A 26,391-nucleotide genomic window follows, 5' to 3' on the forward strand; every position below is an offset into this window, starting at 1 on the left:
TTACCAAATATGTGAGGGTATTAATTGTTTACTTAAATGTGCATATATTGCATTTTTGAAACGCATCATGTACTCCTGTATTTAATGTTAATTTGTGATTGTTGTAGTAGCAAATTCTTAATCTGTGTTTTTTATTTGACTTTAAGCACAGTAAACCCCTTAAAACATTAAGCACATCTTTTAAATACATAAATAATGCATTTTTAAAAATATATGAACTTGTTTAAACCAATCGGGGCTGCAGAAAGCAGGAGCCCATTTTAGTAATACTGAGCTCAAAGCAGGTATCGGTCTTGGATGTGGCATCAGTCCATCCCAGGGCACTCTCACTCACACATACACATACTCTCACCCAGATCAATAATGTTCCAGTAAAATTATTCAGTCATTAAATTTCCTTCCATATTTTTAATTCCCCAAAACAATGTATTCCAATACAGTGTCTCAGGGAGTTTGATTCATCAGAATTGTTTATTTAATTTTAGGGCTGAACTGGTGCTAGGCTTTCCTGAATTGTGATTTTTGCTATTTTATCCTTGGTGAAGCGGGTGCTCAACAGAGGATGGACTATATGACTCTAAGCCTTTTAAGTGTGGGTGAATAAATATTTTTATATATTCTGTGTGATGGAATAGGGTTACTAATATGTGTTTTATTTATTACCATTTGTTCAGAAATTTCAGCCAGATATTTCATCACTTTTATGGAAACTGTTATATTTTCAATTGGGGTCTGCATGACAAAGCAATTTCTTCTTCCAATCCTGGAGGAGAGTTTGGTAAGTAGTTGCAGTACATTAATAATGCTTTTGGCTTGATTGAGAACACAAGTAATGGATGATACTTCTGTAAAATATAAATTCAGAATTCTCACACAACACAAATAGAGTTTATGGGGGGTATGGGAAGAATAACACCTGGTTGTGCTCTTGAGTCATAAAGAAAGCATCAATAAGTGTTGGACCACAAGAAGACACAATAGCTTGCTTAAAACAATTTTCAGTTTTCCATAAACATGATTGGAGCATAGGAACTATAAAGAGAATCATTTAGATAGTCATCTTTCCATTCATTATAAATATCTGCTTCATCTAGTTCAGTGGTGTTGCCGAGACTGTAGTCTATCCCAGCAGCATCAGAGAGAAATCGATAATTAACCCTGGATGGATTTCCATTCTGTTATGCTCAGTCATATAGACCGAGTTAGACTCAGTAGTTAACCTAACCTCCATGTCAATGGAATGCAGGAGGAAAGATGAAGTACCTGGAGAAATTGTGCATGCCATCAGATTACTCTAAATATTTTTGGCAACAATCATCCATTAATTTCATCCAACCATCCATTTCCCAACCCGCTGAATCCGAACACAGGGTCACGGGGGTCTGCTGGAGCCAATCCCAGCCAACACAGGGCACAAGGCAGGAAACAATCCTGGGCAGGGTGCCAACCCACCGCAGTCCATTAATTTCATTTTGTCATTTTGTCTGAAGGTTTAAATGTAGTGTTAGACATCAACCAGAAGGAGTATATTCCATTCCTTTCCACTACTGCTGGAGCAAGATTGTTGGTTCACGAACAGAGAAGCTTTCCATTCCTGAAAGATCTTGGCATCTTTGTGCTTCCGGGGACTGAGACTTCAATTGGTATATCTGTGGTAAGGTCCACCAGTAGTACTTGAGACAAGTTTTTATTTCAACTGATTGTTTTACTATCATTTACTTATGTTTTTTTTAACGGTCTTCACATCTTTAGACAGAAAAATATTAAAAAATTACTTACAAATAATTTTTTCTTGATAAATTTAATCACATTATATACTCCTTTAAAGTTTATTTTCTTTATTATTTATTAAATAGCATCGGCCACAAGTACATTGCATGATGTCAAGAGGTTTTAGTGCCCACTTATGATCTGTGTATACACAGTCATGTTCTTAATGTCATAAAAATAGTTGTAACCATGCTCCAGTTTGCCTGAAAGTCTACCATACCTCTGTATAATTTTCTTGCTTACTGTTTTTTATATATTGATTGATGCCTATTTGCACAACTAAAACTGATCAGACGCAAATTGTAGATATATTATCAACTATTAGCAGAACGATTACCCCTGTAAACAATACCCAGAAACAGACTGGGCGATGCGTGCACTCTTGCTTAGAGGCTTGTTCATCAGTCAATATTAAAAATCCATTTCCTTTGGGTTAACTAGAACTTTATGTTGGCATTTAGAATGAGCTGTCCTCTCATTATTTGAATACCCTTCTTGGACATAGAGAATTAGTGAATAATAGGGTAATCATTGACAAATAGAGTTCAGAGTGAGGATATTTTGAAGTGGTAAACCTGTCTAAGAAAACTGGAATTGGTGGCTACCTGTAGAATGACAAGTTAGTAAAATATGGCGTCACTGGGGGAAAAAAAGTGTATTTAACATTAAGTGAAATTTAAAGTACTTGCTAAATAAATAGCCTGTTTGACCAAAAGTGCTTGTGTTGTAATCCCGTACCTCCACTGTCATTATCAAAAGCACCATGAAACTCACTGGTTAAACACATTATATTTTTCTGAATCACACAAAAAATAGTCACAGTAATTCTGTCGTAATTTCCACCTACAAAACAAGGTATTATTCTGCTAAAGCGAGACACCTTTTTTGGTGCTTTTGTTCTGAATTTCTACTACTCATTCTTTGAACTTTAATTTTTTTTTTTTTTTTTTTGTGGAGGATAAAATTGAACGTATGGAAGCACCTTACTCTGACTGTACACAAAATGGATCCGATGTCCCTATCACTGATTTATTTTATAAGATGTATGAAACCAGCTATTCAGTGCAGGTAAGCTGATCCCTAAATGGATTATGATAGAACCGGATGATACTTTAGCTGGGAGCTTCAGGTATCTGTATGGTGAATACAAAGAAGGTAAAAGAACTATTAACAAATGTCTTATGGATCCTGTGGATTTTTGTTTGTACAGAAATGAAAATAAGCTGCTGGATAAAATATACTGTGTATGTAATATGCAAAAATGCCTCATGTGTCCGTCACTACAGTGATCCTTGTCTGACACAAGGATAATTATATTGTAAATTAAATATTAAAATTTAAGTATCGGTGAATTAGCAAAAAGCTAGTTTGAAATGTAATGTTTCTTAGCAATTTACATAAATATATACTTTACTCTTTTAAAATTACTGATCGTAAATCTCAATGCCTTTGAAGTGGCAGTGGTACTCACTGTTCTGTGTTTAGAAAGACACATGTTCTTTCAAAATTCAATTAAAATTGAGTATCTGACCAGTGTTAACTTTTCTGCATTGTTCAAAGGAAACATTATTGTATGGTAAAATGAAACTGTATGATAAATTATGGGCAGGTACATTCTCGTTTCCTGTGGCAGAGTTACAGTTCAGAACATTTTTTTTGTAAGTACAAAAAAAAAAGTAGCGTGACTCTGGGTAGGCGCATGCATTGCCACTAATATAACCAACCCTGTCCCTGCACTAGTGTCCACAAAATCCATTTAATTAAGTTTTAGTGAGAACATTTTAAAGTGGTGTGGCAGTGGTTTACTGATAATAAACTTAAGTTTCAAGAGCTCTTGGTAAAGTGATTTGTTTCACCCTAGGCAAAGATGACATAAAAAGAAAAGTTCAATGTTCTTTCATTTACATTGTTTCCCTTTGGCATCCATTTTTTCTCCTCTTCTGGTAAAAGTATCTTTCTTTTTAGTAAAAATACATATATTTCATGATACCATAAAAATTTTAGTTCTGTGGAAGTTGTCTTAGTGAGGTTTATATAATAAAACATCAGTATAAACATACAGAATAATAATCACCAACCAGCAGCACCAAAACAGTTGATTTAAAAAAACATTTAGACATAAATACAACTAGTTTTCACAGACAAACATATTACTTCTGAAAATTCAAGTTCAAGAAGTTAACTTCAGTTTAGTCTTCTTCTAAAACAGTTTTTCTTTTGTAATATCTGGTGTGGATGTTAAGAATACTGCAACAGCCACTTTCGCTTTTTGTCATTTTAGAGATACATAAACAGTTTGTATGTGTTAATTAAAGTATATTCTAGCCATCTGAAAACAAATCATAACTTGATCCTAGTCATGGTGGAGTTGATTTTTGCCTTGTAACCATCACTCGGGAGATGGGGTGGGTCAAGAGTCTTTAAAAATACAAAAACTTAAAATATTTCCCCTAGGGTGACTTACCAAAATACAGACCTATGGCCCATTTATAAACATATGCAAAATAATCCTCTACCTGAATGTATAGTTATTTCCTAAAAGTTCTTCCAAACAATTTATAAAACATCTGTACCCAGGAGTACATGTTCCTTGGTCCTTTTCACAGATGACCGGTATATATTTGTGAATTTCCCCTTGGGATTAATAAAGTATCTATCTATCTTATCTATCTATCTATAAATCACAAATGACCTTGAAATTATAGTGACATGAATGAGAGCTTTGCCACTGCTTGGAAAACACTCTGTAATATATACAGCAGGATATAATTGTTCTGCCTGGGCAGAAATGCACAAAAAAGACAACTGAAAATTCTCTTAGGATCAGAAGATGCTGAGCCAAAAATAGTAGTTTTTAAAGCGAGCAAAGGGTCAGAAGCAGATTCAAGTGAATGTGCACCTGAACCAAAACAGTAATCCAAACTGAAAATCTATGTAAATGAAGCAAAAGTCTCTGAATTCTCACCAACATACACTCTAAAACGTTTTGGAAGTGTGGAAGAAAAAGTATGCCACAATATTAATTAAAAAAAGATGGTCTTTAATTACAATCTTATAAGATGATTCAAAGTCACTAATAGATTTGAATAATTAGATCACTATTAAACAGGATTTCATGGGAATCCAAACCCCTACATGTGTCTCTGCCAGTACAGTGTATGTGGGAATGCTGACACCACATGCTTTATTTTTCAGTGCTTTAAAGAATGAGTATTGTTGTACAGCAAGGAAAAGGGCGAAAGCACATTATTCCTATTTTTCCATATTAGCATACATGGCAGAAATATTGCTAATTAGGCTAATACATATGGATATCGCTATTTGACTTTCCACAGATGTATCCACAATCCTAGACAAAGGTTTTGTCCATCGCAACAACCTTTATATAGTCTTTCAGGTGGCATTTTTATGTACAACTTCTGTGACCTCGCCCCCTAGTGACATGTCACAATATCATTGCAACAGCTCAATAAAGAGGCAGCACCCAACGGAAAACAAAACAGCATTGCAATAGTTAAATTAACAAAGCTCAAACAGAAATATTAATAGAAAACAAAAATATACATTTTGAATTCTGAAAACCTCCATAAAATTGCTTTAACAGCAAGAAAAAATGATTGACCTCAAAAATATTTAACATATTCTCACAATAATTTTTTTTTTTTTTTGTTCTTTATTTCGCCTTATACAATTTCTTGTATTAGGAATTTGGTAGTTTTCGCATACCCCTTGGGGTCAGAGCGCAGGGTCAGCCATTGTACAGTGCTCCTGGAGCAATTACAGGTTAAGGGCCTTGCTCAAGGGCCCAGCAGAGCAGTGGCCTTTTTGGCAGTGACGGGGATTCGAACCGGCAACCTTCAGGATACCACAGCAGATCCTTAGCCTCAGAGCCACCACTCCGCCCTTGCCATGTAAACAGCAAGAAATCTTCCATGAACATGTTTTTTAAAATGACAAGTGCACAGGAAATTCATTGCAAAAAGAAAACAGTCTCCAAATGGGACATGGGTTCTGACGATGGGGTATAGACGAGGTGAAATATTTTATATTGTACAATGAGCACTGGGATTAATGTAAAATGAAAAAATATGTAATGCTTGACAGACTGACAATGGTAGTCAAAAAACAAATCAAACAAGGTTTGACTAAGGTTAGGTTGAGATAATCATGACCTCTCAGCATCCATGGCTCAAAAATGTTTGTCCATAAATTGTATATGTAGTGCACACATTAATTTGTAATGAGTGGTGTAGACTGACAAGGTTAACATCTAATTTTAAGTTAATGATATTTGAAATACTGAGACACAAACATGGGTGTTTTGTTATAGTCCACTGCAAAATCAAAGTAATGCGTAAGTCCTTATTGTGTATGTTTTTTGTTAAATGAATTTAAATAGGGCTTCTATGGCTTGCTTTCTATAGCTTTCTGCATTGCTCTTCTGCTGGCCTTTAACAGTATGTTAATTTCATTCTCTTTTTGCTTATTGTTTTTTAGGATGTAAGGGGTTAACACTTGACAGATGCACTTAATTAATTATTTTTTATGTGTTTGTTTGTTATTGCTTTTGTATAATTCTTGTAAAGTTATGAGTTATTCTCCCACCTGGGGGAAAAAGTGACTGAGCAATAGCCTACTGGTATATCTGCAGAAAGAAAATTACATATACACTCCATTCAGCTTCAGTATAAGAATATTTTCACATCAGTTTCAGGCTTTATAAATTACAATTTTAATGTAAGATCAAATCTGTGGAATTTAAGAACAGATCTGTTCATCTGATTGTTTTATAAACAAGAAGCCTGATTTTTCACGGAATGGTTCATAACTTTATTCCATAAGAGCAGGCATATAGTCTTTTCATAGGGCTGGTTCTTGTGACAGAAGTTTAGGACTTCAGGCCAGTCTTTAGATAATTGTAATAAATTTCAGAGTTGTAGTTTCTTACAGTATTATTTGTTAGTGGCTAGTATAACAGTTTTGAATAAGTGCACATTTTGTACTATATCATAGTTTTGCCAATGGCTTCTTATTAGCTAACAGATTCTGCAACATTAGGTAAATTTTGCTTTGCGTTTTTTTTTCTGTTTCCACAGTCATGTCTAAGATCCTGTTTTCAAATGAACCTTGTGAAGATGTGTGGGTGTGCTTATAATCTGTACCCACTGCCTGCAGAAGCACCCTACTGCAACTTTGGTGATCATCCGGAATGGGGTGAGGCATTTCTAGGGGTCTGCAGTCCTCTTACAATGTCCTGTTATCTGAGAGAGCCACATTGTCTTCTACTCATTGCTCCAGTGAACTGCATGCTTACTGTTTTAATACCTTGTCATTACAGTGTACTGCTATCATAAATGGAAAAAATCTGCAGAATCTGAGTTACTCTGTCTTCAAACATGCAAGCAATCCTGCAAGTATGCATCATTCTGATTAAATCCAATTTTTGTAATGCTTACATCTGAAATAAAATTCAGATTTGGGTTTAGAGTCTTTTTCCCCCAATAAGTTAGGTGGGTAATTCCATGAAGTATTTTGATTCTTTGTTGTAATTATACAACATGCTTATTAAAAACCCTATAACAGCTATTTAAATGTTATTTAAACTATCCATCCATTCAGATAGTACTTTAAATAAAAATGGTAAATAAAGCTGCCTAACCTGCATATCTTTGGAATGTGGAAGGAATGCAAAGTAATGACTAAACATGGCTAGAAATGTGCAAACCACAGGTTTAGAATGACATGACTAGGACTGGGATTGAAGCTGATATCCTAAGGCAACGAGTTGGCAGTATTCACAATTTTGGCACTATCGTGATATCCTGCTTCAGAAGTGAGAGGTGAACTTTTTCAGAGAAGAACCAGAAGATACGCGTAAAATAAAAACAAACCAAATAAACTGATACAAAGCAACCAAAACCCAGACAAAAGGAAATAATTGAAGTCAAAAAAACAGGCAAGAATTCAATATTAAGAAAGACACAAAGAAAAAAAAGGAGAAATCAGAACTTTATTTATTTATTCTAAGGTGTTGTATCCACAGATTGAATAAAAAATGATCTCCTAGCTAACCTTTTATCCTGTCAAGCCATTGAATTGGAAGTCGTAACCTCTTAGGTCAAGTCCCTAGAAATGTAGGATGGGACCCTAACGATTGACCCAAAGTTTAGCCATCAAGATGGTAAAATATTTTAGCTTTACTTAGAAGTGAGTACACTCCAAAACTGAAACCTGTTCATGACACCTGCCCTCACTAAGACTAGGGTCTACAAACCAAACCCCATTAAAATTTCCCATTTGAACAAGTGTTATAATTTTGGGAAGAGTGTCAGGAGATTGCTAAAATATTAATAATTCTATCAGGGTTTGAAATATATTTGGTAATAATATCTTAAATATTCCAATATCTGTGAACATGTCTTCTGCTAGTATCACATGTGAGCTTCAAAGTGCTTTTAAATTAAAATAAATAATATTATATGGTTTAGATAGATAGATAGATATTACAGTGAAGTTTATTTTTTCTTCCTTATAAACAACTAGTATATTAGCAAAATATGAAATTCCCTGTGTAAACCCATTTTCATTTCTTATTCTTTATAATTGAATGCAGTAGCTAACTAACATTGCCTCCTGATGGATCCAACATCCTGGTTTTGAGTCCTAGACCTGGTAGTTTCCTTTGTGAAGCTTGCATATTCTTCCCTTGACTGTATGGCTTTTTCTTCATGTACTTTGATTTTCCTTCCACATTCCTGGGACAAGCATCCAAAGTTAATTGTCGAGAATAAATTGGCTCACTGGGTGTATGTCTGAGTTTGCTAGTGAATCCTGAATTATACTTTGTGCTGCCAGGATAGGCTCAGCCCACACACCAATTCTGAACTGGATTAATCAGGTTTGAGAAAATATGTTATTTTATGTTAATTTCTGCCACATTTTCACATGAGTAAGTACAATCAACTGGCTCATTATTACATGGCTATGCATCAACTATTTTTGTATTTCTTATTTTTATGGTATGGTAAAAATACCAACAGTCCAGTTTTTGGGGTCTTTTCCTAGTTGTATTAACCTCTAAGGCATACAGTATATATGAACAATTTATTTATATAATCTCTAGTTTCATTGAATTTTCCAGGATAAATTTTGTGCAATCATTGTATTTCATTATTTTTTACTACAGTATATTAATCCTTTTAGCACATAATATATATAATGTTCAAACTCTTTGTTATAGCTTTAGTTTTTTCTGTTTTCAAAAGTAACATAGGGCTTTGACATTTGACTTTTTGCTTTGGTCTAAATTAGCCCAAGACTCTATTCCTGACCTCTTCTTTCAGATGCAGTCTCTGGCTTTTTCCCATCCTTGCCTATCTGTTACATAGCAAGGCCAGTCTTACAATGGAGTGGTAGGAGAGTAAGAAAAACAAGGAATGATTGAGAATTATGGCAATATCTCTCTCCTTTAGCATTGTATATCTTTTTGCCTCCATCTAGTTGAGTGCCTTATGATACATTTGCTAATGATTGCTGATTTTGACCTCTGTGTATTTTTAACCTTGCCTTTGGATTTTCATAATCAAATAGAACATTTTTCTAAACTACATTTGTTCATGGCTCCCCACGTGCCTGCTTCTCCATGCTCTCTAATCCCATGGCTTGCCCGTCCTTTTTATAAAGCTGTTGTATTGTAGGTGGATGGTGTTGGAGATTTCTTCTACATCTTAATCTAAAGATGTGGCGACGTTTGCCAACCTGACAGCTTTAGCCACAGGAAAAACACTGCCTTCCTCAATTTCAAAAAAATTAAAAAAAAACTAGTGTGCTTATTATTTTCTTATCAGTATATCTGCATACACACACTTCAGTGTACTGTTACTGTTTTACTTAAAAAACCTTATGGGGGATTACAAATTAAATAATGGGAGAACGTTTCAAGTAAATTAGCAGTAATACTCTTCAGTTGTTGCTGCATGTTATATTTCCCTTTTAATGTTTTTCTAATGTTCATTGGCTGTAAGGTTGTCACTGCTGTCATTTTTCCATTTGATGCTGGGCTACATTTTTGAAGATTTTATTATCACTTCATTCATTCTCTGAGCAGGGTGCTTTTCTATTCTTTGTATTACTATGTCCCTCTTTTTGGGCGAGCATTTATAGCTGGCCTGCAATGGCTACTCAGGTCCATCTACTACTCCAGACATAGGAATTTTTGGGGCAACATCTTTAACTCTTGGGATTGTGTTTTTCCTGGCTTAGGCTTACATCCAACAGTGACCCATTAGTGTCTATCACTTTGGGCTTGGATGCTCAGCATCTTCCTGAACAACATGGAGATGAGTTCCTCCAGTTTTCGGTTGCAACAGAGTCCAGGTATTTTTCTCATCAGGATAAATTACTTTGATTAATAACTGCTAGAGAAGCTAACACTTCCAACAGATGTGCTTTGTTAGGAATCTGTTGCTTCCTTAAAGCCAAATATTCAACAAGGGCAACACTTTCTTATCACTATTAGAGTGTTCCAAAGTTAGGCATATTTAATTTTTTAGGCACTCAAATAAAATTAGGGAAGCAGGTACTCTTACTGCACGTGACACCCATGACGTTCTTCATCTTTACCTTATTTTGCCTGATCAAACATCTATCTATTATGCTTTTAAGAACTGCTAGAGTTTTACCCAACTAGCATCTATCTAAACAACTCTTTTTAATTTAAATGATGTTTTTGCCAGCCCTTAACCCAAGACTTCACTGAAATATAGCTCATTATGTGTTTTTCCTCATCAATCAGCCTTTACACTATCCTAGCGATTCATCCTGTGGGCTACCTGATTGTATTATGGATTAACTTAAACAAACCTCCATACTGCCACTAATTATTCTGCACAACCACTCACTTACCTATGTGCAAGTGTTGTTTCCATTGACCAAGCCTGAATATTAGGAGTAAAATAAACTTTCACAGACAGAAAATATCCCACCCAACCAACAGTGATACTCTCACTATGTGTGCCAGCAAATCAAAGTCGAGGCATTTTTAATTTACTGGATACAGTTCTCCCTCCAGTTTGTCCTTTTCCTCCACTGACTGATAGGGATAAAGGCATATTTATAATAGTCTTGACAAGTTGTAAAACAATTCTGTGTATTCCAAGACATATAGTAAACATTGTATGCTGTTTTACAAATAATACGTGTAGCAAAAGCAGGTTATCTATAGTGTTAAACGTTTTTCATTGTTTTTCCCTCAGTGAATCTCAGCACTTGTTGACTGTGTCCATGGCTGACTGGCCATCAGAATCTTCAGAGGTAATTCTTTGTTGTAATTATTTAGTGTAAAACAACATTTGCTGTATATTTTCCACAAACCCCCTAATGCTTTGAAATTAAAGGGTATTTTTCATACCCATTTGATTTGGACAGGGGTCATGTGCTACTGGAATTCAGACTTGGCACTATGTGTTTAGATTATAGGAAAACATTGATACCACTTGGGAGAGAATGTACACATTACTAACAAAGGGCAACCCAGAGACAAGCTAGGGCCAAGAGACATTAGGTAGTAACATTATAGAAGGTCTTCCTTAACTATAGTACTGCATATGAAAGACGTATGTTGGCTCAACTCAAGATTGGAGTCTTTACCAACTCGGTGCTTCTTTGATTAAATCTGTACTTGTTCTACAATTTATCCATTTTCACCTACTTACCACGTGTAGGCCTGTGATGGGACAGTGCCTGTTCTAGCAGCTTATGGTATAAGATAGGAACTAACACCAAACAGACAGCCACACAGCCACTTCATCACATGACGTACTCACAAATAAACTCAAACATGGGGCCACCAACTAACCTAACCTGCATGTGCTTGGGTTGTGGGAGAAAAACCAGAGTACATGGTGGAAAGAACATGTAGACATAGGGAGAATATGTGTACTCCACACTGGAAGTGGCCAGGCTAGGAGCTAAACTCAAGTTTCTGGAGCTTTGTGGCAGCAGTGAAGGACACTGTGCCATCATATGAAATACAAGACAGGAACTAACCTTGGGTAGAAGATGCACTGGCACCAGGACAATTAAAGCACACAGAAACTTGACACTGCCAGTGACTAGCCCAAGAACTGAACTTTACTGCCCAGGAACTGAGCAACTAAAGCCTGATTTTTACTCATGTTGTGTGTCATTTTTTGAACACTAAAGTGAAATAAATTGAAATTTTTTTTAGATATCATTAAGTAAACATTTTGTTTTCAAGGTATTGCAACAATCCCTGTCTATGGTACTATTATGTTTTTTTTCTAGCTGTTGCCTGTAATCAAGGTGACTGAGGAGATCAGAACACATTCTTGACCAACAGTCTTGATGTTTAAGGTCCATTACCTTTGCCATTCCACCACAATCCCTGCACATGTTCAAGCAACTTAACTAAAACTGTATTATTTTTTACAGGACTGGATTTTCCATGTTTTATCCTATGAAAGAGACTTTTCAAGCAATGTGACCATAAATCGGTAATTGTATTCCAGTTTAAAGTTTTCCTATTATTAATTATAGATATTTAACAGATTATTGAGCAAAATAAAGAGTAAGCTATTTTAAATATACTAACCTAACAAATCACATGCTAATAGAACATCTGTACAAATGTGCAATATGAGGACAATATTAATAATTTTTCCTAAACAGCTCACAAACAAAACAAAAACACAGTGAGAAGGTATTCTTAAATAACAACAGCACTTATTACTCCATAAAAATGTTGACAGATGTGTTTTAAAAGGTAGCTTTGAAAATGGCCATTAAACCTGCAGTGAGGCTATTGTGTTATAATGGAATTCACAGAATAAACATCTACATTATGAAAACACTTTAGTGGGTTAGCTAAACTGGTAAGATCAAAATGTATTGGTGCACCAAAATGCTATTTGACAGAATTTACAGAGGTTTTGTAGAACTATGCATTGATTTAAACTAGGGAATAAAGTTGAGTGTCTGGACAAATATCTGCATTTTAAAGAATGTAAAACACACCTTTGAGTCTTCCTCAGCGGCTCCACTTGCTTTATGTCTTTTAGCTTGTATTGTGGAAGGAAACAGATATTCTCAAAAACACACACACCCCTGTGGGGCATGGCAAACTGCACGCAGGGGAGTATTTAATTTAGCTGCTGTGAAAGACAGAATTACAAAAGAGTGTTGCAGGTGGTATTTTCTAATAGGAGGGGCTGTTATTTAATATTCCAACCAAGAAAAGTATGTAATTATAGATCGGTTTTCTAAGCATTTGTCTTTTTTGTATCAATTTAACGAAATTCAATCTAATAGGAAATCATTTTTTATTATATATTTTTTCTCTACCTTAAGGCAGTATAGTGGTTAATGCTCAGTTCAAATTCTGGATTTGAATTCTACATCTGATCATTGTCTGCATGTCTTTTTTCTGGGTACTTCTGTTTCCCTCCTACATCCCAAAGAAGTGCTGGTTAAACTGATTGTGATTGACGCTTTGCCTTGTGTATACAGTATGTGTGGGTATGTCCAGGGAATGTTTCTGCTATGCCAGGATAGTCTCCAGCCTTCCATGACTATAAAATTAGAAGTGCTATTAGGTATACTATGTGCCATGATTATATTATTTTCCTTTCTAAGAACCGCAACCCATAAACCCCCACCTCCCAAGTCTCTTTCAGTTCCCTCATGAGAAAGTCACTAAATAGTTCTGATGGACGGAAATATTTTCATTTTGATTTAGGTCACATACCTCAATATGGTGTAAAATAGTAAGTGATATTTTGAACCAAGAGTAGGATATGGTTGTGTGTGTGCCTACTAAACTCATAAATATTGTAATTTCTCTTTTGTAGAGATGGAGTTATGAAGATGAATTTATATTTTAAGGAAATAAATTACAGGAGCATAACAGAATCGGCTTCTACTACAGTAAGTTATGGAAATTTAAGAAGTCAGGAAACATCTCAAATACATCCATCCTTTTCAAGCCCCTTAATCCACTTCACCCATTGCTGGTGTCTGTCCCAAGAATGCTGGGCACAAACCATGAGCTAGTCCATCATAGAGCACAATCATGCATACACTCACACAATCATATCAGGAGTAACATGGATGAATGCACAAACCTCATGCAGACAATGAGAAAAGCAGAATATAACTGCATTATTTTGGTGCTGGGAAACAGCAGGTTCAAGCACTACCAGAACATGCTTTAAGATAATATGAGACCATCTGTCAGAAGACTGAAGCTCAACCAAAAGTGGAACTTGCAACATGACAATGACCATAAACATATTAGTAAGCCACCAACGAATGGCTGAAAAGAAAGAAATGGAGGATTCTGGAATGGCCAAGTCAAAGCTTAGATCTGAATTCCATCAAGATGCTGTGGGGGATTGCAAATGGGCTGTGCACACAAGACACTCCTCAGACATCACACAGCTGAAAGAAACATTCTCCCAGTCAATGTCAGGTACAGCTAGCCAGTTGGGGGAAAAGGCTCCTTGAGGGTGTTAATGCTAAGAGTCTGCGGTGGGTTGGCACCCTGCCCGGGATTGGTTCCTGCCTTGTGCCCTGTGTTGGCTGGGATTGGCTCCAGCAGACCCCTGTGACCCTGTGTTCGGATTCAGCGGGTTGGAAAATGGATGGATGGATGCCAAGAGTGCACATACTTTGTTCACAAATGGAAATGGCATATCTGTTCATTTATTTCATTGAATACATTATTGCAATGCAAAATTTTCATTGTTTTTTTCAGTTATATCACCTTTATCTAAAGATATCATATATATGAAGATTAAATTTTGATATCTCCACAGGTTAAAAAAGAAACAATTCATGATGTGTACTTACTTTATATGACTGTACTTTCCAATCTCACATTGTAATATAATTGGCCACACTATGAGGCTTTACTTTGTCTGCACTTCAAACTCTGTTAGCAATGAATAGGCTATTAAAACCTTTACAAGACTCACTTTCAGACATCTCCTAGATTGAATTCTGGAGTCAGTGTGTCTGCAATGCAATATGGGAGAGTGACCAGATTACAGTACTTTCCAGCAGCCTCAAGCTTTCTTGTCCAATAATCCTTTTCTCCTCAGTAAGCGAATACTTTAGCTTGCCCCTTGCTTGGATGATCAAATAACCTAAATAATGCATTGAAAACAGCAAGTACAGTATTTTGTGTTTTTGTCATTGATAAGTGGTTTAGCACAGGGGTGAGCAATGTCAGTCTTGGTGGGCCGCAGTGGCGGTGGCTGCAGATTTTTGTTCCAACCCTGTTCTTTAATAAGAAACCAATCCTTAACAATAGCGAATCATATTTAATTTTATGGTTTGTTAGTGTTTTAACTCTGCCATGTCAGGTCATTCTTATATCGTTGATTTATTTCCTTTTTAAGGATATCATCTAGATGATTTGTAGCCTAAAAACAGATGAGTAATTCTCAGTCCTTTACATTTTTCTCTTCAGTTTTCTTCCAAATATTTTACTAACCAATTAGTTCATGATGAATACACACAGGTGTAATTGGGGACAAGTTAGACTGAGAACTGCTGGTTTGTCATTTGCATCTTATCACTAATAAGGAGCAGTTAAGGACTGTGAATGCAGCATTTTAAGACTAAAATAAGCCATTAAGGATGCTAAATGGTCAACTAAAATGAAGCAATAAGTTCTTCATTAGCAACAACTGACTTTTCACTAAGAAATTTGGATAAAACAAAAACCTGCAGCCACTAGGACTAATATTGCTCACCCTAGTTTTAGCATAAACGGGAAGAAAAATGCTCAGCAGTAAGTGAGGTTAACGGGTTTTGAAGGTTTTTTCATTTAATACTTGTGGCTTTCAAATCTTCAATAAACTTCAGACCACTACTGTGATTTGGTCACACCAGTAAATTGTACTATAGACTGTAGGAGATACCTGGGAGTGGGCCCTGTACTGGTTTTAAAGGTTTGTTCATTGCCAGTTGCTGAGTCTGCAGGAACAATTAAACAAAGCCATAAAATACAATTGTTATTAGATATGGTGATACAAGGACCATTCTCAGGTCAATGTCTAACTAATCAGAGTCTTTCTTTCCCCAGGTTGTATGGCTGCTGTCTAATTTAGGAGGTCAGTTTGGATTATGGATGGGTGGCTCAGTGATATGTATAGTTGAATTCGGAGAAATCATAATTGACTGCCTTTGGATTACCATTATAAAATTAATCATGTGGAACCGAAACTGGAAATTGAAGAAAGCTCAAAGCCAATACATGGGGCCTCCTCCTTCCATTTCACAGCTTGCTGAAGGCCACATGAACACAGGATTTGAACCTGATAATGTTACCTCTGACTCCGGTCAGTCTCTGCAGACAATGAGTTCATGCGAACACCCGGTGCACCCAATTCCTGGTACTCCACCGCCACATTATGATTCTCTCCGTCTCAAGTCAGTAAGAGTAAACAATGAATAGGTTAGTGTACTTGGTTTTCAGCTGATAAATAAATCTTGGTAGTCTGAATGTGATGTGCCAGGGCAGTTCTGCTGATGGCTCCTTCCTTATACATGTTCTGTACATGCAGGTTTTCTTATTTTTCAATCTGTCACTAGAGGTGTAGGAGATGAGCCATATGAAGTGCACTCCAGGAGGTAAAGTTGTTTTTTCCAAGCTGTTAAGCACATTGTGGTACCTTTTGAAGGGCCCAAAAATACTTATCCTGATAAGGGAAGTGTTATGTTTAAAATATATTTAAAGTAATAAATACTGTGGCACTATCCAGGAGTGTAGCATAATAAAGATACCTATTGAGTGATAACTGCATTTTCATTAGAAAAAGAAGTTATTCAGTCAATGTGTGTCTTGCATTTTTCTCTGTCTTGAGTCTAGACGGATTCTTTTATCTGTCTGCTCAAGTTCTTCACCAGCCGTATTTTTCTACACAAAAACCCATCCACGTGCCAGCTATGGATACAACTCCTTCATTTTTGGCAGCAAATAAAAGGGGCTTTTTACCTAAAGGTATGTAAAAACTGCCCTCTGCTCCGCATCTTTTTCCTCACGTGTTCATTTCAAAGAGCAGTGATGTTTCAAATTGGCACACAGTCCACAATTTCCTCCTGTCGGCAAAGTACTGACCCCAAGCCGTTGAACAATAAATGGCTTTTATACAGTATGCGTTCTTTACTGGGCTACTACAAGCCTTCTGTGTCTTACTTTAATCACAAAACTGATCTCTCATGGAGGTTTTTTTTTTCCAGTGTATTTACTTCAACTTCTATATTGGTATTTGTCATAGCCCTACAATTTTTAAGTTCAAAGTTGTACTACTGATGAAACAGTATTTCCATGATGGTTTGTGACCCAGTTCACTTGGAAATTTAGGGTGGCCCTGCATCACCTTTTTTTTATAAGTGTAAATAAATGGCAACATATAGTCAGCATTCTGTAAGTTCTACTCAAATGTATTGCATTAAGTGTAGCATATCTGAGGCTCCTGCTGTTATATTTTGAACCCCATCAACATTTTTCAGTAAAAGCAAAGTAACTAAGTAAACTGCACTTCAGCAGGACCCCACGGATTTTGCTGTAATCCCAGATTTCTCTTCTGCCAGAGATGTCTAATGTGGTAATTTGAGCTCTCTGCGAGAGAGAGCTCATACCAATTCCTAACCCACGGTCTAATCTCATTATTTAGTAGCTATAATGAGGAACAAAATTAGTTAACTTTATATTTAATTTGTCCATTTTATTATAGGGTAATTTAGATGTAGTTTTTAAGTGAATAAAGTGTGTGTCCAGAGTTCATCATGAAAAATTGTTCTGTAACAGCAAACAGCCAGCATTTTGCTCACTGGCTACCTGCCCAATGATTCATAGGAAGTCAAACAGGATAGGGAACTGATGAAACGTTTTAAAGGAGTGTTGAATTTTGGGGTGCATGTAAAATAGACAAAAATTATGGAAAATAAATTGAAAAGCCACAGGAGTGTCATTCTTTATTAAAATACATATGTTTAGGCTTAGATATGGTAACCATTGTGTATAGGTTTGGAAAAAGTTGTGAAATGGGGGCTTGGAACTTGTCTCTCATGGCTAGCTTCAAGTAACTTAGCTGAAAAGCAACCAGACCTTGGGAATGTATCAGCTGTCCAATTTTGGTTGATGCAAAATGTTCCCTAAACAAAAAGGGCCCTCAACAAAGGTCAGGACTTCAGAAATATTACAACTGCCAAAGAGAGAAAACAACTCTTGTCAGCTTTGCCATCTCCTGTCCCTCCGCTCTCAAGCATCACACCTGCTTTAAAAAGACAAAGCTTGAAACAACTAAAGCTAAAGCCACCTGATATGGAGCATGCTGTGTGACCCAAATTTAAATCATTCAGGTTTTATGTTTTTTATACCCAACATCTTTGTCTAGATTGAGTAATGATTGGAATAAAGTTCAGGTATTACCTCTGAAGCTGTTTTGGTGTTTACTGAGATTTACAGTGCATCTGGAAAGTATTCACAGCGCATCACTGTGTCCACATTTTGTTATGTTACAGCCTTATTCTAAAATGGATTAAATTCATTTTTTTCCTCAAAATTCTACACACAACACCCCATAATGACAACGTGAAAAAAGTTTACTTGAGGTTTTTGCAAATTTATTAAAAATAAAAAAATTGAGAAAGCACATGTACATAAGTATACACAGCCTTTGCCATGAAGCTCAAACTTGAGCTCAGGTGCATCCTGTTTCCCCTGATCATCCTTGAGATGTTTCTGCAGCTTCATTGGAGTCCACCTGTGGCAAATTCAGTTGACTGGACATGATTTGGAAAGGCACACACCTGTCTATAGAAGGTCCCACAGGTGACAGTTCAGGTCAGAGCACAAACCAAGCATGAAGTCAAAGGAATTGTCTGTAGACCTCCGAGACAGGATTGTCTCGAGGCACAAATCTGGGGAAGGTTACAGAAAAATTTCTGCTGCTTTGAAGGTCCCAATGAGCACAGTGGCCTTCATCATCCATAAGTGGAAGAAGTTCGAAACCACCAGGACTCTACCTAGAGCTGGCCGGCCATCTAAACTGAGCGATCGGGGGAGAAGGGCCTTAGTCAGGGAGGTGACCAAGAACCTGATGGTCACTCTGTCAGAGCTCCAGAGGTCCTCTGTGGAGAGAGGAGAACCTTCCAGAAGGACAACCATCTCTGCAGCAATCCACCAATCAGGCCTGTGTGGTAGAGTGGCCAGATGGAAGCCACTCCTTAGTAAAAGGCACATGGCAGCCCGCCTGGAGTTTGCCAAAAGGCACCTGAAGGACTCTCTGGTCTGATGAGACAAAGATTGAACTCTTTGGTGTGAATGCCAGGCGTCACGTTTGGAGGAAACCAGGCACCATCCCTACAGTGAAGCATGGTGGTGGCAGCATCATGCTGTGGGGATGTTTTTCAGCGGCAGGGACTGGGAGACTAGTCAAGATAAAGGGAAAGATGACAGCAGCAATGTACAGAGACATCCTGGATGAAAACCTGCTCCAGAGTGCTCTTGACCTCAGACTGGGGTGACGGTTCATCTTTCAGCAGGACAACGACCCTAAGCACACAGCCAAGATATCAAAGGAGTGGCTTCAGGACAACTCTGTGAATGTCCTTGAGTGGCCCAGCCAGAGCCCAGACTTGAATCCGATTGAACATCTCTGAAGAGATCTTAAAATGGCTGTGCACCGATGCTTCCCATCCAACCTGATGGAGCTTGAGAGGTGCTGTAAAGAGGAATGGATGAAACTGGCCAAGGATAGGTGTGCCAAGCTTGAGGCATCATATTCAACAAGACTTGAGGCTGTAATTGCTGCCAAAGGTGCATCGACAAAGTATTGAGCAAAGGCTGTGAATACTTATGTACATGGGATTTCTCAGTTTTTTTATTTTTAATAAATTTGCAAAAACCTCAAGTAAACTTTTTTCACGTTGTCATTATGGGGTGTTGTGTGTAGAATTCTGAGGAAAAAAATGAATTTAATCCATTTTGGAATAAGGCTGTAACATAACAAAATGTGGACACAGTGATGTGCTGTGAATACTTTCCGGATGCGCTGTAGCAATGACTGACAAATGTTAATATACTGAGGTGCATTCAGGGGTAGCAGTTCAAGTGCGGGCTGCCATTCGGTGACTTGTCAAGCACGACTTTGGCCTCCGTTTGCGTATTTATTCGGCCCGTTCAAAGGTAGCTATTGGGGAACAGAGCACCACATCCATGAATCCGGCAGGGAAGCAGCCCTTAAAGCAGATCTTGGCCTTAGGTATTCTGAAGTGTAGCCCATTCAGGGGAAACAACCTGAGAGCGGATCGAATGGGATGAGTGCAGATTAGTGGGCTTTTTAAAACATTAGGGTGGTATCTTCATTCAAGTGTCCTCCCTTGTAAATAATGATAAAAAATACTGTATTAGAATAGCATGTTGTATTATTACTGTATTAAGTCAGATTTCAGCTCAGCCTCTTTATTATATGCAATCTCCAAAAAGCGTCAAAATGAATGTCACTTGTGGGAATTTGTCTTAAAGGATCCTGCATGTGGTGTACAAGCAAATTCATTCAGTGAATGACAACTGCATCAAATACGAATGAAGGCGTGTGGTTTACTGATTACACAAAGCTTGAGCTCCGTTCCGTTTGCGCAGTGGCATTTATGTTTTTCTTTTCATCAGTAATAATACCGATCATGACCTTGATTTTGAAGTCTGTGTATTGTTTTTGCATTACACCCTAGCATGATTTTGACAAACTGCAGATGTACATGTGAGCATAAACAAAGTCACCTCAAATGTGAAGCTCGATTACCTACATTTTACAAATCCATTTTTTTTTAAAGAAATGCTCATATTGGAGTTGGCAGAGGGCCTACCAGGGAAATATGACAGTGAACAAAGGTCCTTTCGTGCACGATTATACTTTTCTATCCTTCTTGTTTCTGCATACAGTATGTTTCCACTGAACAATGGACATTTATGCTGATCCAGTGCTTTAAAGTGCCCATTGTGTGCATTTCTCTGTTGTATTACGGGCACTTTAGTTCTCTGTTGATTAGCAAAGGAAAAAAACATTTCAGGTTTGGCATCTTTGCCTACAAGCTTACCTAAAAGAATGTCAACAATATGCTTTATTTCAAAATAGACTTTTTGTTTTTTTTGTAGTTGGCATGCAATTTGTAGTTTGACTGCTTGTTGGCACGTCTTTGTGGTGGTTTTTTTGGGGGGGATTTCACACTTTAACAATAAGTGGCGTTTGTTGCCACACCGATGCCTTGGTTACTAAACAAAGTGTTCTGCAGTGATATGTGAGACCACAGACATCCAGCCTTACCTCTGAACTGTGAATTTGTTTAGCTTTTATTTGATCTATTTCCATTTTTTATTAGCTCTTAGTATTTGTAACTGCTTTCTCGTGGCAGAGGAGAACAGGACGGAGTTTACTGGCACACGTCAGGCCAAAGCAAATATCAGCTGCTTCACGTGCCTAGAAGAGAAAGCGGTCAGTTTTAACTAAAGCAAACAAGTACATTCTGACTTGAATGGCTTGAAGTTTATTACACGTCTGCTGTAAATGTGCTGCATATTCGTATTGCGATCACAGAAAGCTACAGAAATAGTCATCACCAGAAAGACGTGAATCTTTACTTTTCAGGGCAGATGGAATTGAACATTTTCTTTTATAGAGTTTTTGGTCATTTTTCTTCCCTGGGTTTACACTTACGGTAACATCCATGCACGATTACCCTAATGTTCGATTACCTGTACAGCATGCATTGCTTATTTTTAGCTAGGACACATACTAGCATGGCGTCGCATAGCGGCCACATCCGCGGTCTCGTGAATCTAGTGGCCAGGGTTCAAAAGTGAGCTCACTGCATGTCTGTGTCTGCAAGGTTCTTAACACGTCCCAAGGGTCTTCCTCCAGGTACATCCCCCCCAAAGACGTGTGTGCCGCTTTATCTGGCACTGCAATGAGCTGATGCCCTGCGATGCCCTCAGTGCTCGTGACTCTGAACTGGATTACGCAGGTTTGAAACAGTTACTAGTATACAGAGAAGGATTCAAAAGTAATGAGCCTTTGTTCAAAAAGACAAATTTATTGAGCAAATCGGTACAACTAATTAATAGTCTTCAAAATAGGCACCTCCTGCATCAATACGCTTTTGTAGGCGGCTTTTCCGTGACTCGAAGGCGTCCACGTAGGCCTGTTCCGGGATGGCTGCCTTGACATTTGCTTGGATGTCCTCGATCGAGTAAAAGCGTTTTCCTTTCAGCGTTGATTTTAAGCGCGGGAACAAGAAGAAGTCAGAAGGCGACACGTCCGGACTGTAGGGAGGCTGGGGGACCACCCGGGCCAGGTAGGCGCTCACGATGAAGGCGGTGTGGCTGGGCGCGTTATCGTGGTGAAGCTTCCAGCTGTCCTTGATGTCCCTTCGCTTGCGCGTGACGCTTCTTTTCAGCCTTTTCAGGACTTCCAAGTAGTAAGCAGCATTCACGGTCTGTCCTTGCGGGACAAACTCGTAGTGGATGATCCCCTTCACTCCGAAGAAGGCAATGAGCATGGTCTTTGTCTTCAACGCGTACCGTTGCTCTAACGAACTTTCCATTCCGCCGTGTAACGCACTACCGCACAGGGGTTCCCGTCAAGGCCGATCCTACTGCTCCGAAAGCTCGGAGCGGTAGGAGCTCCGTTGCGTTGTGAAGCCAACACCCACCGTTGCTGGCAAGTGGGGCGCGCGGCGAGGTACGTTCGCGTCAGAACAAAATGAGGCTCATTACTTTTGACTCCTACCCTGTAGTTTAAAAGTGTATGTGATGTTCAGTTGTACGGTCCTCGTCAAACTTCACTGCAAACGTGAAATACAGGAAGTCTGTGTATAATATTCACTTGTTCGTAAATGGGCCTGTATGCAAAATAATAAAACTGAGAACTCTGTAATGTGCATTCTTATATGGATTAAACAGTCTTCTGTAAAATGCCCATATACATTTATTTTATTTAGATTCATATTTACATTATGATTGAAAAGAAAAAAAAACTACAGATCAGTGAACAGATAACATAAAACCTTGGTATAAAAATCATCTTCAGAACAAAGTTCCTTTATGAAACATAATGGTCGATGCTTCTCACTGCTGCAATGGTGGACACTACTCGTCTTGGCAGGGCTTTTGCCGTCTGTCTGTAATCTTCAGGTTTGGCCTTCAGAAGAGTCAGAATGTGCTGTAAAGTCCGTGAAGGCTGCAGGCCCAAAGCATCCATCACATTACTGAGGTAATCTGAAAATAAAATTTAAAAAACCTTTAGGCCCTTTGCTTTGAATTAAGTTATTTATTAACAGCAAACAGGTTTACCTTGTTGATCTTCTTGGTTTTGACTCCTATTTACATTTGTGTTAACTGAAAACCTACATTTTTCTTGCCAATGTGACATTTAACAGACAAGAACAGTAATCTTAAAATCCTACCAGATTATAAAATGCAATGAATTAAAATTAATAACCAAAAATATGTCCACTGCTCTCTGCTACTATCTACGTACTGTGCCTCAAAGGTGTGTGGAGTATCGACAGAAAATAAAGAACTGCCACATTAATCACTGAGTTCTATAAAATATCCGTCCATCCATCCTATAAAATATAACATTTACAAATCCACTTTATCCTGCTGAGCATCACGGGGGGCTGAAGACAAGGTAGCGTCATGTCCTGCACCGCCCCGTCGTCCTTATTTCTGTTGACTTCACAAACAATTATGTGGTTGTGTGGCTTAATGCTGCAGTAATCCTTTCCTTCTTCCAAAATTCAGGAGGTTTTATTAGCCGTGTGCAAGAGCCACAGTGGAACGAACGCTTACTACTGGGCCTTAGTTCAGCCTCATCCTCGAACAGAAAAAAATGGACCAAATAAAGTAGTAAAAGGCTATCAGTGCAATACAAGATAATCAGGGATAAAAACAAAAGAGACAATAGTGTAGTGAACACAATAACAGTATTACAGATCACCTTTAGGAAGGGCATGTATTTAGCAATTTATTATAATTTAAAAAAAGACAAATTAACCTGTGTGGGGAACAGCCCGGACACAAACAGGTAGACACGATGGTTTCACCACACACACGTTTATTTACAATATTTACAGTTATTGGTGCACGATACCCAGTGCCACAGCACCAATCACCCCTTCAGTCCTGGCCACACAACACAATGCCTTCACTGTCTCTGCTCCGCCTCCACTCCTCTCCACCGAGCTTCGTCCACTTCCACCCGACTCTTGCCATTGAATGGAGGGAGGTGGCCCCTTTTATACACCCCCGGATGGGCTCCAGGTGCTTCCCGACCCTCTTCCGTCGACACTCCCCTGTGTGGCAGAAGTGCCGGCTGCGCAACCGGAAGGACTCCGGGTGTCCCTGCTCCTCTTCCCCCCAGCACTCCGGGTGTGACGGAAGATCTGAGGTCCAGGGCTCCCAAAGCAACCAGGGCAGTCGCCCCCTCATGTTCTGGAGGAGGCACAAGCCCTCCTCCGGTCCTCCTGGGCATCCTGGCCGGGCATGAACCCCAGCCGGGTGCCACACCTGCAAAACTAAATTGTATTGCCACGAGTAAGAGGGTGCGCTAATGCATTAGCACAAATAAGTCTGGATTTTGGGCTCCACCAGCATCTTCCTTTGGTTTACCTTTGCTTTCAATTAGTAAAGTACAAACTCACTGCTGGAGCATACATTCTAATTCTGGGCGACCTGAACAACAATACTCTCAAACAAACACAAACTAAACCAGACTTACTGAAGCAAATGGATTCCAAACAGTACCTGTTGTGTGTTCTACAGCACTTAAAGGAAGTGCTAATGAGGAGCACTGACCGCTGCTCCAAAGTACAATCCCACCCACCCCACCGCACTATAGCAAACAACAGGAACCAGGCTAAAAGCCTAAGGGACAGGAATAAGTATAACACAGGAAAATAAATCACATAAATTAGGAGAAATAATCCAAACTGAAAAGGTGTGAGAGTTACCATTCACAGAAAAGAGAATGTGGCTGTGTGTCGGCTTCAAGTGCTTCATGGGCCCCTAATGTATCACAGTGAGTGCATTTGGATTTGACGAAAAAGTGTTAGGGATTGCTGCACGATATTTGGAGCATTAAAGATCATGCAATGCAGAAATTAGTTATTAGTTCAATATGCACCTTTATAATCATATTTAAAAAAAAAAAAAACACGTTTAGAGGGAGATTTACTGGTGATGGGAGGCATTAATTACCAAATATTAACTGGGATTTCTATAGAAACAGTGGGGCCAAAACAACATTTGACAGATTAATTTATACATTTCATATACATACATACATATTTTATATACATATATATACATATATATATATATATATATATATATATATGGAAGAGAAGGTCTGTGATACAGTTTGCATATTTGCAGCTGGAGATCTTTGTGGATCTCCAGCTGCAAATTATATTATATTATATTATATATATATATACACACACATATATATATATATATATATATATATACACATATATACACACACATATATATATATATATATACACATATATACACACACATATATATATATATATATACACATATATACACACACATATATATATATATATATACACATATATACACACACATATATATATATATATATACACATATATACACACACATATATATATATATATATACACACATACAGTACACACACACAAGGTGAGACACAAAAGTGATAACCGGTAATTCATTTACATAAGCAAGCACCATGGAAAGTAACTCTTAAGTTGGAATGTGCTTTTCTCCCGTGATGGGTGATGAACCAGGAAATGAGACGTGGTAGTGAGCAGGATCTGACCAGGGAAGGCCCACATCATAAACACAAATCAATTAAAGTGAGATTAGAGTCTTTGTTTTTAAAACTCTACATTTTCCCCCACCTGCACTGAGAAGATGAGCCGGTGTTTTCAGAAATACACGGCTCTGGATTGCGTTTTCAAACGTCTCTGTTTTCAGGGGTTAAAAACACTGGGTTAGGGTGGACAAAAGACAAAACCTCAATAAAGCCCAGCTGCAGTCAGGGCAGTTTTAGGCCTCGGACAGATTCAGCGACCTGAGCCATTCTGAGGCCTGTAAGATGAGGCCCCTGTCAGCTGCATCTCTTTTCACTCCACCCACTTCCTAGGACCGCCCCCCGTATTTGCAGTACACTTTTGTGCTATTATAGTAATGGTGGCAAATTGAACATGTGTGCAAAAAAATCTTTATCTTCTTCTATAATAATAATTCAGCAGGTACTGTTTGGAATCCATTTGCTTCAGTAAGTCTGGATTAGTTTGTGTTTGTTTTAATTTTGCATTGTTAGCACTACCGTGGCTGTTCGTTCGTCTGTCCAGGATTTTCAATCACCTGTAGCTCGCAAACCATTTCACCTATTGACTTGAAATTTGGTACACATATACTACGTGACGTCTACTATCCGCTTTTGGGGTGATGATTTTTATTACTCTTTTTATTTTATTTTATTGTAGAATCAACTCTCAGCAGTGCAGCAGGGTGGCCGTGCAGCACATGGG

At 38.0% G+C, this 26,391-nt stretch overlaps 2 protein-coding genes across 2 annotated transcripts in view; one reads left to right on the plus strand and one right to left on the minus strand.

The window, feature by feature from the left end:
* LOC114661243 (amiloride-sensitive sodium channel subunit beta-like) overlaps positions 1–17,757 on the plus strand; it is a 32,852-nt gene extending 15,095 nt beyond the window's left edge. Inside the window, exons 5-13 of the mRNA XM_028814456.2 lie at positions 675–778; positions 1,491–1,654; positions 2,728–2,838; positions 6,867–6,984; positions 7,109–7,184; positions 11,025–11,082; positions 12,223–12,284; positions 13,638–13,713; positions 15,878–17,757. Coding sequence (XP_028670289.1) covers positions 675–778; positions 1,491–1,654; positions 2,728–2,838; positions 6,867–6,984; positions 7,109–7,184; positions 11,025–11,082; positions 12,223–12,284; positions 13,638–13,713; positions 15,878–16,249 — 1,141 coding nt within the window. The 3' untranslated portion in view covers positions 16,250–17,757. The remainder of the gene's footprint in view (positions 1–674; positions 779–1,490; positions 1,655–2,727; positions 2,839–6,866; positions 6,985–7,108; positions 7,185–11,024; positions 11,083–12,222; positions 12,285–13,637; positions 13,714–15,877) is intronic.
* A 5,004-nt stretch (positions 17,758–22,761) lies between these two features.
* cog7 (component of oligomeric golgi complex 7) overlaps positions 22,762–26,391 on the minus strand; it is a 48,981-nt gene continuing 45,351 nt past the window's right edge. Inside the window, exon 18 of the mRNA XM_028814457.2 lies at positions 22,762–23,074. Within this exon, the coding sequence (XP_028670290.1) occupies positions 22,899–23,074 (176 nt within the window). The 3' untranslated portion in view covers positions 22,762–22,898. The remainder of the gene's footprint in view (positions 23,075–26,391) is intronic.

Source organism: Erpetoichthys calabaricus, chromosome 11, assembly GCF_900747795.2.
Source record: "Erpetoichthys calabaricus chromosome 11, fErpCal1.3, whole genome shotgun sequence".
Taxonomy (NCBI): Eukaryota; Metazoa; Chordata; class Cladistia; order Polypteriformes; family Polypteridae; genus Erpetoichthys; species Erpetoichthys calabaricus.